The sequence below is a fragment of the Schistocerca piceifrons genome, chromosome 2, assembly GCF_021461385.2.
Source record: "Schistocerca piceifrons isolate TAMUIC-IGC-003096 chromosome 2, iqSchPice1.1, whole genome shotgun sequence".
Lineage (NCBI taxonomy): Eukaryota > Metazoa > Arthropoda > Insecta > Orthoptera > Acrididae > Schistocerca > Schistocerca piceifrons.
This window is the reverse complement of record NC_060139.1, coordinates 1,126,973,307-1,126,988,319: the sequence shown is the minus strand read 5'-3', so window position 1 is coordinate 1,126,988,319 and position 15,013 is coordinate 1,126,973,307. Positions and strand designations below refer to the sequence as shown.

At 39.9% G+C, this 15,013-nt stretch overlaps 1 protein-coding gene across 1 annotated transcript in view; it reads right to left on the bottom strand.

Moving 5' to 3' along the window:
• Positions 1-227: 227 nt before the first annotated feature.
• LOC124776190 (molybdenum cofactor biosynthesis protein 1-like) overlaps positions 228-15,013 on the bottom strand; it is a 29,200-nt gene continuing 14,414 nt past the window's right edge. The window contains exons 3-4 of the mRNA XM_047251019.1: positions 11,532-11,617; positions 228-283 (exon numbers count right to left, since the gene is read on the bottom strand). Of these exons, the coding sequence (XP_047106975.1) occupies positions 228-283; positions 11,532-11,617 (142 nt within the window). The remainder of the gene's footprint in view (positions 284-11,531; positions 11,618-15,013) is intronic.

Genomic DNA, 15,013 nt, shown 5'->3' with positions numbered 1-15,013 from the left:
CATACTAATATCAAAATGGTAGTGTTATAAGGTCCTATTAATGTGTGGTCATGACATTTGTTAAATGTCTCACCACATTCCTATTGAAACTATTTACTCTTCTTGTAAATAACACCTGTGACAATTTTATACAAATGTCCACTAAGACTTTGCTCGTCAATCAGTACCGTTAAGAAATACTGACTAGCTTTCTTTTCAAGAATCTCAAGTTTAAGTTATACATATTGTTATCCTCCAACAAGAATCATTGGCCAATTCTTCATCTTTGACAGGTTCCTCATGCCTGCAATGCAAAACATTATCTTTTGTATTAACGTATGAAATCCAAGTTTTTAAATTTAATAAATGCTTATACAGACATAAATGATTAATGGAAAATCTCATATAAGATGTGAAACAAATACTAACAAAGAGATAGAGGGGCTGGACAGTACTTACATCAGCTCAGTACAGCCGATAGATACACATAAAACAGAACTGAAAATTTACATTCCTAGCTTTCGGAACTTTGTTCCTTCATCAGGGAGGAGAGAGGGGAAAAAAGGGAAGAAGGGAAAGTGGATTCAGTTACTCACAACCCAGGTTATGAAGCAACAGGGAAAGGGCGAAAGAACAGACTCGCGAAATAACAGACCAATTCCCGTAACATCAGTTTGCTGCAGAATTCACGAACGTATTCTGGGTTTGAATCTAATCAGTTTCATAGAGCCCAATAAGTTTATGTCCACAAATCAGTACAAAGCATCGCTCATGGGCAACTCAGCATGCCCTTTTGTCATACGACGTCTGTTCAAAAAATTCCAGAACTTAGTCCACAAAATTTTCTATGCTTATCTTTTAGTTACTATGGATTGTCTCCTTCGAAATACTCTCCTCCACAATTGATACACTGTTCCCAATATCATTTCCACTTCCAGGAGCAGTCTTGACACACCTCTTGCTGGGTTGCATAAACTGCCGTCTGCGAATTTTCTTTTATCTCATCTACCATTGCAAAACTTCATACTTTTCAACTTTGGAAATAAAAAGAAGTCTGCAGGGGTCATACTATTCCCGCAAGGAACATCTCATTCTCATTTGTGAGATCCAAAAAGTTTTTTTGGTCTTGACTCATGAGCCGTGGAATGAACTTGGCAGCAACACAATGCATTCCAAGATGCTGAGTCATTTCATAACATGATCCAATTGAAATGTTACATTCTTGACTTGGACAAAGTTCCCAGTTGGTGCGATAAATGACAGCTAACCCAAAATGTAGAAAAATATAAGTTACTGCAGATGAGTTGGAAAAACAAATCCATAATGCCAGAATCCAGCATTAGTAGTGTCACGAATGAAGAAGTCACATTGTTTCAATATCTGGACATAACGTTGCAATGTGATATGAAATGGAACAAACTTGTGAGGGTCATGGTAGGGAAGGCGAATAATCATCTTTCGTTTGTTGGGTGGATTTTACTGCAGTGTGGCTCAGCTGTGATGGACATCACATATAGGATGCTAGTGTGATCTCTTCTTGAGTACAGTTTGAGTGTCTGGGATCCGCAAGGGGTTGAATTAAAGCAGACATTGAGGTAATTCAGAGGCAGGATACTAGATTTGTTAACAGTAGGTTGAAACAACAAGATACAAGTATTATGGAGATGTTTCTGGAACTCAAATGGGAATCCCTGGAGGGATTTTGAGGAACACTGTGCTGACTGCAGAACAATTCTGCTTGCACCAACATACATTATGCATAAGGACCACGAAGATAAGAGACAACAAATTAGGACTCATAGAGAGGCATATAGACATTCACTTTTTCCTCACTCGATTGGCAGATGGAACGGGAAAGGAACTGACTACAGTCGAATTAAAATTACTTGATAGTTGGCACTTCAAACGCCACTAAGAGTAGTCAGCGTCACACTTGAACTGTCTGCTGTTGCCAAACTCCACCAAAATTGGCCAGTCACTTCCAATTCCTGGTTCAGCATTCTTTCTTGATGTATTTGTATCCCAAATTATGAGCACGACACTTTTATTATGTATTTCATGACACGCGATAACTACACCAAAAACAACACACATTAACAATGCTAATGAAAGACACACATTTCATTCATAGCACTAACCAAACACTACCAAATAACTCAGCACAAGGTGTAATTCAGTATCATACATATAGTTGTCATATTCACAGAGATCGTCTTACATTAGATAAGCTTTTCACTACACTGCGTGAAACTGAAATTTTTAAGGTTGCAATTCATAGTTGCAACTGGGTCACTACATTCACATATATAAATACTTCATGCAGTGCTGTGGCATAGCACAATGGTTGGCAGATTAATCTAATGTGTAGCATGTCGTAGGTTTGAATCTCATCAATGTAGCAAAATTTTTATTTCTAAATCTAATCAAAAGAGTGTGATTATTATTTTCATTCAATTAATTGGTTTTAATGTATTATTTTTATTTGTAATACTTTGCTGCATCATTTTTCATCATTATTTTGACTGTTCTATTTGGTCTTATTTTCCTTCATGTCATTATTTCTTCATTTAGAATCGGCCTCAGTCATCTATAATCCACGAACAAGTGCCCGCACGGGCTGTTCACTGGTTTCTAACATGTCAGCATGTGCAGCTAGTGTAAGGATAGTTACAGGTAACAAATGACATGGAGAAATTTCAATTTGCTTTCAGCCCTGAAATTGAGTTTTTGTTGTCTTGAGTTTACCCTTAAGGGTTAGCTTTAATCGCCATGAACAAAGCGATCATGATATTAGTACTGCTGCAGACTGTTGACCACAATTTTCTCGGCTGGGTTAGGACACAAGTTTACAGTCAGGGATACAAAACGGGTCGTCTGCCCCAGTTCAGTCACTGGTCACTTTAAATCAATAGTCGACAGAGTATCCAACATTTCTGACATACCTTGCACCAGCCACTAGAAAAATTGCTCTGTGTTAAACATTTAACATAATTTGTGAAGTGAGCCGCTTGTTTGTTGTCACCTTAAGCAAACGGTAGCTGGTAGCCAATGTGGCAACATTGTTGCAGCAAGTGATTGATGTCAACTATCAAGTAATTTTATTCAGACTATTGTAGTAGACAGGGTACCTTCTGCCATGCACCATATGGTGGTTAGTGGAGTATGTATGTAGATGTGGAAGCAGTCTTTCCTTCTCATCCCATCTGGAAAGTCTCCCCTGATCTGCAGTTCTGGCTAACTTTCTCAAAATCTACCCTTTTTCCTATACCTATCCTTCACCCCTCTTCCTTCCACTTCAACCCTTCTGCCTGAAGAATGAGCTACTGGCTCTGAAAGCTCGCCTAATTATAATCTTCTTTTATGTGTGTGTTCTGCCACCACTTAGCGAGTATATTGTTAATCTATCCAATTCAATTATCATGTAATCAAAAGCTGCATTTAACACACCAAGTCTCTTTTACCAATCATGTTTAATACGTCCTACAGAATGTACTGTCTATCCTGTCCTTTTTGAGATTACTGTTTTGTTGTACTTTTCTACAGGCATCATCTTACTTATTAGGAGTCAGTTCCTTCATGTTGTTGTTGTTGTGGTCTTCAGTCCTGAGACTGGTTTGATGCAGCTCTCCATGCTACTCTATCCTGTGCAAGCTTCTTCATCTCCCAGTACCTACTGCAACCTACATACTTCTGAATCTGCTTAGTGTATTCATCTCTTGGTCTCCCTCTATGATTTTTACCCTCCACGTTGCCCTCCAATGCTAAATTTGTGATCCCTTGATGCCTCAAAACATGTCCTACCAACCGATCTCTTCTTCTAGTCAAGTTGTAGAGCTGCATGTACTCGGGAAAAATTACGGCTGTAGTTTCCCCTTGCTTTCAGCCGTTCGCAGTACCAGCACAGCAAGTCCATTTTGGTTAATGTTACAAGGCCAGATCAGTCAATCATCCAGGCTGTTGCCCCTGCAACTACTGAAAAGGCTGCTGCCCCTCTTCAGGAAAAACATGTTTGTCTGGCCTCTCAACAGATACCCCTCCGTTGTCGTTGCACCTACGGTACGGCCATCTGTATCGCTGAGGCACACAAGCCTCCCCACCAACGGCAAGGTCCATGGTTCATGGGGGGAGTTCCTTCATAGTCAACAGTTAAGGAATGGGTGGCTGAATTCATATGTGGCATATGTCTCTGTAAGATGACTCATGAACAACTTCCTAGAATTACAATCAAATATGAAAATGCTGAGAAAGAACACAGTGTGATATTGCAAGATCAGTAATTAAAAACATGTGCAAAACAGTTGATGCTGTGGCCGTACCAGAAAGTGAGTGGCATGTCTGTTGAAGCCTGACTACAACCAAATGTGAAAAACAATTTGGGACAATCTGACACACAACTGATTCTATGCACCAATCTGTTCCCTTGGATGAGAGACGACCGAAATGAAACAGCAGTTGCACAAAAATAGCCAAGGTGACTTCATCGGAGAGAAAGAGTGCTCATTGTTTTCTAGGATGCAAAAGGGATTTGTATTTTAGATTAGCTTGCAAGACTGAAACAATACCTCACAAATACTATGCAAGTATTCTGACTCAACTGGATGAAAAAATATGGAGCCAAGACCCAGGGGGAAAAAAAAAGTTTATCGTCAGTGAAATGCATATGGTCACAAAGGCACTTTCACAATAGGAAAACTGGGAGTTTCAAGTGTGAAGTCTTCAAATATCTATTCCATTCTCCAATTTTTTCACATTCTGACTTTAGCTTCTTCTTCTTTTCTTTTTGTATGAATGATTCACTTAAGACTACATGCGTCACACCTCAAAACCGTTTTGTGAGTCAACAACTGGATATGTTTTCACTGCTCTGTCTCTTGTAACTCCGTTGGACATGGAGGTAGCAAATGAGGATGTAGGATGTCCATGACATACTGCTGTGCTGTCAGAGTGACCTGAAGTCATATCCGATGCTGCCCCACACGCCCTCTCCCTATGTCGTTGTCATACTCACTGACAACTGTCATCGTGGGTCTTGCAGAATGTGACTCACTGCTGATCACATGACAGGTGCAGTGTGAAAGGGTTACAATGTGCTCGGCGTACATTACAGCAAATCTCCCATGGGCTCGTCAGACACGGTCAACCGGAAGCTTGCTGACAAGCACGCCGCCCTTACGTTTCCAAGCAGTCCAACATGGGGCCACTACCACATCTGAATGTCTGACAAATCTGAATATTGCATAATTCAATCAGCCTGGCAAATGGAGACACACAATTAGGCCCCTTCAAATTTTGTTACGTGCTGATAATGCTGAGTCACGGAAGTACAGGGCAACTGTGCCCTTCACAGGGATCACTCAACATCTTACACTCTTCACATCTCTTATAGCTCCTACCATTCATGGTAACAATCTGAGACACAAACAAAGCTAATGCAATCTGGTGGCCTTTGTATCCATTTCAGAGAGTTGCGACTCTCATAATTTACCACTGGTATGCACACTCGTGAAACTATGTTGCTTCAGGGAGCTTCCCTTTTTTTCCTTCAAGCTGTTTAGTTCTTTGAATCCATTTTTCTTGTAGCTCAGAATAATTATTTTATTGTGTAGCAAACTTACAGACTAGCATTCTGGTCTGAGCTGTCGGAGTTGGCGGTCATGTGTGTGTGTGAGGTGTGCTTGTTTGTGTGAATGAATGGTGTGTATTTCTATTTCTTTTTCTGATGAAGGTTGTGGCCAAAAGCTTATGTGTAAGTGTCTTAACTGTGCCTGTCTGCATTTTAACGTGCCATCTTTATGGTAATTAGCTTCTTCTTCTTTTCCTACACTGCTGATATTCCAACCTGGAGTTTCCATTGTTTGAACTTACGGTCTACTGTATTATGTTGCAGTGCACTTCTACAAGTGTAATACACAAATGTTGCCTTAGGAAAGAGTCACAATAACATCCATGTCTACCGTTTGCTATTTTTTACGAAATAGCATCTCACACTCGAAATTTAACTTAGCCAATGAAATAAGTTTGAAGATTTATTGTGTGTAAAAGACACGAGGGCCCACTGTGTGGGAAATGTGTGAAGTTCTGTGCAGAGACGGAGTTATCCACAGACGCGGTAAGTCTGGGGAGCTATACGGGTGTTAAAACATTGCCACCTGCTGGGATGAGGGGCCACTTACTCTGTGGTGGCGCTGTGCCAGCAACGAGCTCAACCCATTGATTAGCACCACAGATGACAATGAGCAACCAGCTGCTTCTCTGTGCAGAGATATAAAATTTATCGATTTTGGACGTCGGGTGACAATCTGTCACATGGAGAACAATGTTTACTCTGCCAATTTTAACACTAATCTAGTGTTCTGCAACATATTAATGTGAAATGTTGTCTATGATGTTGAAGAGTGTAAGTTAAACTGATATCTGAGAATTTGTTGTTTTTGTGGCATTATCTGGAAAATGGCCTCTCTTGCAGCTCCAAGCATAAATGTCAAGTGAAGAAGAATAATTAGCACAGCACACTGGAACCGAGTAGGGATCCGGTTTACTGCTCGGCCACTAAATTAGCATATTGTGTGTACACCAGAAGAGACGCTGTACACACTTGCATATACTACATACACAAGTACAAGCATCGATCAAGCTACTGTGAAACTGCACTCTGTGTGACTCATCACTACATCAGAATACTGTAAATGTGGTGATTCCAATTTCTTAAGGTCTCTTCCTGTTTGTTTTCATCAGTTGGATCTTATTTTTCAAGTATGTGGGAATCCAATGAGCTGCCTGTTTGGATACATTCTTTCTGTACGTCCCACAAGTTGGATTCTTTGGAGACACATTGTAACAAGAGTTTTTAGGAATTTGCCTGGAGATTTCACACTGGGTTCTGTGTATGTATTCCATCTTTTATTCTTGGACCTAAGATTTTTACTACAATTTTACATTCTTCTAATTCAGTTTGCTGTTTTCATGTCTTGTGTTGGACAAAGACTCTCTCTCATGCATAAAGAAATTCTAATTTGATCACTGTTGTATAATGTTAGATTTTAGAGTTCCAGGAAAAATACTTTTAGTTAACTGAGAGACAGTTTGTATTTTCTGAAGTCTGGATTCTATGGCCTTCTTTTCATTATGATGTTCAGTGATCTTTTTCACCTAACTATTTAAACTCTTTAACACCGAATACTATGTCATTGCCTATATAAGTTCACCCAGTGCCATTTTGGTATCAGCCAAGAATTTTTTCTCCATGTGAAATTAGTAGTCTAATTTTCCTAGCTTGCTCCCTTAATATTTCAAATTGCTTTAGCACATCAGTGATGTTTTTGTCAATTAGTATTATGTCATCGGTACAGGTTACACAATATAATTCTATCATTAAGTTTACGTTCTAGTCAGTGTAATAGTGCACCTGCTCTTCTCCATTATCTTACAATTTTCTTAGGGGCATAGTTGAATAGCAATGTGATATGCCATCCCATTTTCATATTCTTATGTCTGTCTTAAATTACACTGCTTGAAAAAAAGTGAGACACTCAGAAGGTGGGGAGAAAACAAATTGAAACATAGCGAATTTAGAGCGTATGTGATGTTATTTCAGTCATAACAAAACAGAGTCAAATTTACACAGAACTTATCAGTTTGAGCCCACTTATCAATACAGCAATGCACCCTGTCTGGTCTGGACAGTGCGGGAGGATGTCGTAAAGCTGCTGCATACCCTCCTGAGAAAGGTGATCCACAACTGTTGTCACTGGACATTGCAATCGTGGATACAGGCAGTGGGATGGAGTTGACGTCCATGTTGGTCCCATAATGTTCTATTGGGGACAGATATGGGGATTTTGCTGGCCACAGGAGTATATCAACATCACGCAGACAATTTAAAGAGACACATACTACATGTGGACAAGCACTGGCCTGTTGAAAAATAGCACCACAATACTATTACACACTGCTGTACCATCAGAGTTCCCTCGGCCATTACAAGCCGTGACCTGAAGTCATACCCAATGGCTCCCCACACCATGGGACTGCTTTGTGACCCCCCCCCCCCCAAATGTGGAAGAATGGGACCTCTCCCCATCTCCCCGGCTCACTGTCAAACTTCTCCACGATAGTCATTTGGAGCAGTGCAGGACCGGGACTCAGTAGTGAACATAATGTGACGCCATTCATTAGCAGTCCGTACTTCTCGATCATGGCACCACTTCACATGCAGTCATTTGCTTGGGTGTTAATGGCAGCCTATGCGCAGGACGGCAATTCCATAGTCTGGCTGCTCCTAGCTGTATGACACAGCATGTTGCAAGGAGTCTATTACAGTGAACTCCTGTTTATCCGAAATGATCGGGACGGTGGCCGGTTCCAATAACGAAAATTTCAGATAAATCAAAGTCCCCCTTTTTTCACATGTGAACACTCCAAATTGCATCAATATTGCGAAATACAATCGTAAAATGTGCGTAGGGTATGTAAAACGTTACTGATACGGTTGCAAATAACCCTGCACTTTTTTACTGAAAAAATTGTGTTGACATGTTAAAAAGGCACCAAACTATGATTGAAAACTCAAAGTTTTTAAATGCTGTATAACAAAGTTCATTTATTTTGCATTCTTACAGAAAAAATCTCCCTTATTTGGCAGTAGGAAAAACAGGAGTTTTAATTTTATTACCTACTCTTTTGAATAAAAAATAAACTACTGAACAAAATTATGAAACAAATCTAGAGATTACTCAAAGGAACGAAAAGTCTGTCTAGAGGAACTTTCAAGAAAAGTAAAAAAAAAAAAACTTTTTAAGTTATGGACATAGAAGTTCTAGGATGCTTCATTAGAGTTTATTTTTTGGTAACGAAGTCACAAATGTCTTTTTTTTTTGTTTTTTTGCTTGAGAAACTATTTCTGCAACAATACATCTCCAACGTTGAAATCAAACTATTTCAGGATAAATCGTCTCCTCCTATTGGCTGATGTACTCCAGGGCAGTTTGGATCACTTCATAACAGAATGTGTGAGGAATATTTTTCTCTGATTCATCATCAGAAACATAGTCCTCTGACACTTTATGATCGGTCACAATTTGGACGATTTCATCCTCAGGCACATGAAAAAATGCCATTTTCCATCCACTCTTCAATGTCTTCGAAGTGTGTGTCTTTACAACCAGCTTCTCCAGTAAATTCACCAAAATTATGTCAGCTTGAGTTTCGGTGTTGCCTCCTCCTTCCCACCACTTAGGTTGCCTTACGATCTAAGAGTTTTTTCCAAGACCTAACAAGAGGAAGTGGAGGAATTAGACTCCAAGCTTCAGCAATCAATGAATGGCACTTAAAACATCGATTTTTTAAGAACTTCCACAAAATCATCTGCAGCATCAATCACACCTACTAAGTATTCCAGCATCTTGCATCTGTAATGTTTTTCCATCGCCTCAAGAATACCTTGGTCCAGTTTCATCACATTTGTAAAGTTGATTGCCAGTATAACATCCTTTGTCAATGATTGCGTGCAGTTTCTTCTTAAAATCAGCATAGCAGCTTCATCCCCAGATAATGATTTGGCACTGATGGCAATTTCATGAATGCCATGCCGCTTCTTGAAACGATCCTGCCGGCCATTATTTCCAAGGAATTCTTGCTTCTTTCCTTCAATCAGCTCATCAGCTCATTTTGACAAAGTAGAGGACCTGAAACTGACACACCTTTGGCTCTTATTTATTCGTGCCACAAAAATAATGCCTCTTCTAACTGAGGATGTGCACCTTTTCTCACTGTTTTTCAAGATTTCACTGCACTGCCCAATGCTTGGATGGAACAAAAATTTTCAATTCCTGATCGATTTGTCTCCCGATCAGTAATTGTACTCCTACTCTGCAGCAACTTTTGTGGGTGGCTCACCAGCATCAATTCTCTGCAAAGTGGGAAGTTCTTTTTCCAACAAGATCACATTCGTTTTATGTTTCGTGCCCGTAGTCACGTTCAGTGTTCTTTTTACAGACACTCGACTGAGTCCTTTATGGTTTTTGGCCCCTTTTATCTCTGGACACTTTAAGGCACATAGTGGGAGCACAAAACCTCAAATCAGAAACACACAGATGCACAACTTGACAACACTCGAGATGCACTAGACAAACTTTTGACTTTTGAAACCAGGCTGTGGCAGCCATCAAATGAAGGCATTGGATACATCTATGCCATTTCCTCTGTTCTACCCAAGCCCACGTGGCAACACAACAGGGTGTTGTACGTTCACTGTTAAACACTCAGCTTTGATGTACCGACAACAAGTGGAAAGTGTTAGGCGGCGCGCTCTAATTGTCAGTTTCGACAGGGCTATGTTGCGCTGCATAGAACAATACTGTATGTACTGTACTTACAAGGACTTCCAATAGATGGCAGTGGCATGAAACCACGCAATACGAATAAGAAACACAATAGAGCTTCAACCAACACACGCACGAATTGACAATACTTGGACTTTTGACACGCACCAGTGCACTGATTAGCAGTAGATTGCCAAAAAACACCAGCAAAGGCTTGGCTCCAGGTGCACGCAAATTGAAACTTGTCAAGTGTCAATCTAGCTAGCCAAAAGTGTAGCTGCACGAGAGTTTACTGTACTTGTTCTCAGATGGCAGTCACAGACGTGAACAGGTTACAATGTACTCAGTACACTACACAGTGATGCTCCCTTGTAGTGGTCTGATGTAGTCAACTGGAACATTGATGATGAGTATGCCCTTACTTTCCAACATCAGGCCACTGTCAGATCCAAATACTCCAAAAATACAAATGTTGCAAGGTTTAACCAGGCGACCAAATGGACATCCACAATGAGGTTTCTTTCAAACTCTCATCAGAAAATGCTGTCTACACCAATATGCAGCACCTTCATATCCTCCAGAGAGATGATTCAACATCAGACGCTATTCGCATCCCTTATATACCACACAATGCTTGCTAAACAGCAATAAAAACAAAGAACACCAATGAATAATGAAGGAAAAGACAGACTGTTACTTACCATAAAGAAGATACCTTAGGCTGCAGATGGGCAGAATTAAAAGACACTTACATAAAGCTTTCAGCCACAGCCTTCATCAGTAAGTAGTAATCTGTCTTTTCCAACATTGTTTATATTCCTACTGGAGTTTCCATTGTTTCAAGTACACTGATGCTTTTCTGTGAGTGTTTCCTTTATGATGTTTTCTGCGTTTTAGCTTTTTTTTAAAAAAGAAAAAAAAAGAAAGAAAGAAAGAAAGAAAAAAAGATTTGTTGCTGGAAAACTTCTGAAGTCCAATAAAGGAGTTACAACAGCCATATATGGTTATCTGGTGGACCTTGCAGAACCAAATTCTAGGGCTGAAATGTACTGTTGACCAATGGGCATTAATCAGAATGAATACTAAATAAAAAATTAAATCCGATTTTACACAAAAAACACAGGTTCTATCACTGTTGTTTTTCGTTCTATTTTGCTCTTATGTTTGCTATGACTTGTTAAGCAGAAATTTTCTTTCTATCTATAGAGTTACATTTGCTGTAATGTATCTTACCTGCATGCTGTTTCTTCTTTCTACTCACTCCTGCCCCAATCATGGCAAGCAAGACATCCTCACTGCATTTGCTTCGTATTGCATCTCTGAAACAACAGTTAAAACACCCGTTAAACAGTACCAGGCAATTACCACACAGTGAAATGTTGGTACACTAAAAAGGAAGAAAAACTTTGCAGAAATCTTCAGCAGTAATCATGTAGTTTGCAGTAGGCAACAGGAGGATAACAAACCCACTGGACAAGAATGGGAAAGTCATGATAGAAGTTACTTTTATTTTTATAAATAAACAGGTATCTTACACAAATGCTCAAGAGTATACATAGGATCTCGGGCTGAAGAGGTGGAGCAGAAACTGACATTAGTTTTGTTGAAGAGGGAGTAGTGGAACATAGCACAATTTCTTGCAAAATGACGCCAAATTTATTGATAAACTGTTAATTAATTGCCAAGCTCACTAATGTGACCATTTTACAACAGGTACTTACTGCTTGGAGTATATGTGAATTTTCAGGCTTGCCTGATAGATCTGTTGCAAAAACACTTTGGGTTCCCCACCAGATAACATTATGCAAGTCCCTCCCTCAATATTTCAGTGACACAACGTTTGACAGCGTTGAAATTTATCATGTGGATGACTATGACCATCATATTTAGAATTCAGAGGATTTCATAGAATACCTGAAGATGATTAAACTAGAACTTTCAGATCTTTTAGTTAGCTCAAATGTTATATCATTACTTACAAAAGTGCCCCTGCAGCCCTCATTAGAGGTTATTAGCAGCAAGTTTGAGAAAGAAATTGTGGTGCTGTTTAAACATGTGCATACCTCATCCTATTTCTTATGTAACACCAACTACTTTGATCAAGTGGACAGTGCTCCCATGGGAGATCCTCTATTTCCCTTAGTAAATATCCAACATTCCTCCTTCTGCCAGAATGCTGAAGAGACATTTGTGGTGTGGCCCACATAATACAGACACTACCTATGTTCCTGCAGCATTTGCACTCGCTCCATCTGAATATTCAGTTCACTGTGTAAGTACAATAAGATAGCAGCTTACCATTCCTGCATGTCACGGTTAGAAGAAAAGCTTACAGAACACTGGGGCATAGTCTCTACTGCAAACTGATACATGCAGAGTTATATTTGTGGTCCAAAAGTTGCCATCACCCTGCACAATGTGGTAGTGTCTTACACTCCCTGGCACATAGAGCACACGTGATCTCAGATACCGACAGTCTGCCTGGTGAACTGTAACACCTAAGAACAGTGTTCGAGCAGAATGTTATTCTTGTAAACAGATTTGCAATGTGTTCTGAGCAAAGCAAGTTCAGTGTAGGGATGTAAATGAAGATACTTAGACAAGCACTGCAAATGGCTTTCTTGCCATATTTCAGTGGCATGTTTTCAAAAATAGAAAGAATTGCTAAGAGAAACAGAATCAAGTGTGTTTTTCGACTACCAGCAAAACTAAGGAATTGTTTGTGTTCAGTTAAAGACAATCTTGACCTTAGAAAACACAGATCATATATAAGATCTGATGCCATTATGGCAAATCTTATATAGGGCAGACACCTCACATTGTGCAAGAACACTGTGTTCAACAGCGCTGACAAAAATGCCACCCAGTAAATTAGTGGTAGCAGAGCACTGCCAGAATACAGGGCACCACACGTTTCCCAAGAGGACTGAAATTTTATCCTCAGCATCATCACTCTAGGATTGTGTTTTTAAGAATGAGGCATGTATCAATACGGTGGGCAATCTTACCAACAGGAATATGGAATTTTGACTAAGCACTGCCCAGAATCCAGCACTGACTGCCATGAAATTAACACAGTAGAAACCAGATCCTCCGATGTATGACCTGATGCAGCACCTTGCAGAGAGTTAATTCAGCTTTTAACCACACGAGTGTCCAGAAGTGCAGTCATTGCCCACAACACATAAGCAGAAGGCTACTATGAATGGCATTTCCATCCAACTGGGAGTGCCTGTCCACACATTCGTACTCCTGCTTCTAGCCTGACAAATTTCAATTCTGCTGTGCGAATATCACCAGTCACATCTTGCAGCAGTGATGACAGGACCCACCACTACCTGAAGATGACGAACAGTTGTGTTGGTGAAATGTTGTGAGGCTTGCACAAAGTTATTCAGTGGCAAATCTGAGAAGATTTGTATACATTATTTTTCTGTGACGCAGGTAATGTGCAGCAAAATGTGATAACTTTCTGCATTTGCCTTTTTGTACATTTCAAAATACCCCAAAAATTGGTGAGAAACACTGAACATATGACGTAACCAGATGACATACCCCACAGCATGTGCAGCAGTTGGGGCTGAGTGTAAAGGAATGATTGAGCAGTGCAATACTTTCATTTGAGCAAACAGAGCAAATTTCAAAAACATTTTGTAAATATGATCTGTTGTCAATGTAGATGTTACAAAATTATTGTCCCTGCTGTAATCAAGCAAAAGCAGTTCTGATTTTGTGTTTTTTGCTTCTGTCCCTTCTCTTTTTGTTTACAGACATTAGTTAGTAAAGAAAACTTAGGTCATTTTATGGCAATGATGCTATTCTGAAGTTTATACTCATCTACTTGTTATGCAATATGGTAGGTATTTATTGTACTGTACTTTGCAAGAAATCAAGGAAACTGCAAGGCCGGTAAATAAAATAATAAACTTCAATATAAATACATAATTGTTTAACACAATGAAAGAATACTGCCTGCCAGATGCAAGACTCAAATCCCGAATGCCATCACTAAAGTCGCACATGTGTGTCCGTAGCCACAATGATATGAATACTTGACTTGGGTTGGGATGATCAAGTGTGACAGGCCGAGAGGCTCAACCACTGCAAGCATGGCAAGGTACATCATCTGGTGACATTTGTCATTCGCTTTTGACACATTTCCCAACATTTGTATCGTATCCAACATTTGTGATCCCATGTGTCTTGTATTAAATTACTTGTCTCAGGGTCATATACAGTGCTTTGGAGGTTTTTAAATGATAATACGCATCACCCTGTCTGTGTGTGTGTGTGTGTGCTAACAAAGAGATAGAGGGCCTGGCCAGCTCAGTACAGCCGATAGATACACAAAACAGAACAGAAAATTGACGTATCCTAGCTTTCGGAACTTCGTTCCTTCATCAGGGAGGAGAGAGGGGAAAAAAGGGGAAGAAGGGAAAGTGGATTCAGTTATTCACAACCCAGGTTATGAAGCAACAGGTGAAAGGTAAACAGGGAGGGTAGCAAAGATGGAGGCATGGATGTCAGAGGGAAGCCAAAGATATTCTACTGTAATTACTGTGCCAGCTTCAAACCAAGGAGGATGAATACAGAAGTAAAGAGGTACATAGTATAAACATAAACGCAACTATGTTGGATGAAAAGATGCATGAATGACTAAAGAGGAAAGGGAAAGAGGAGAAGACTAAAGAGTAAATGGGAGTGAGGTTGGTTAA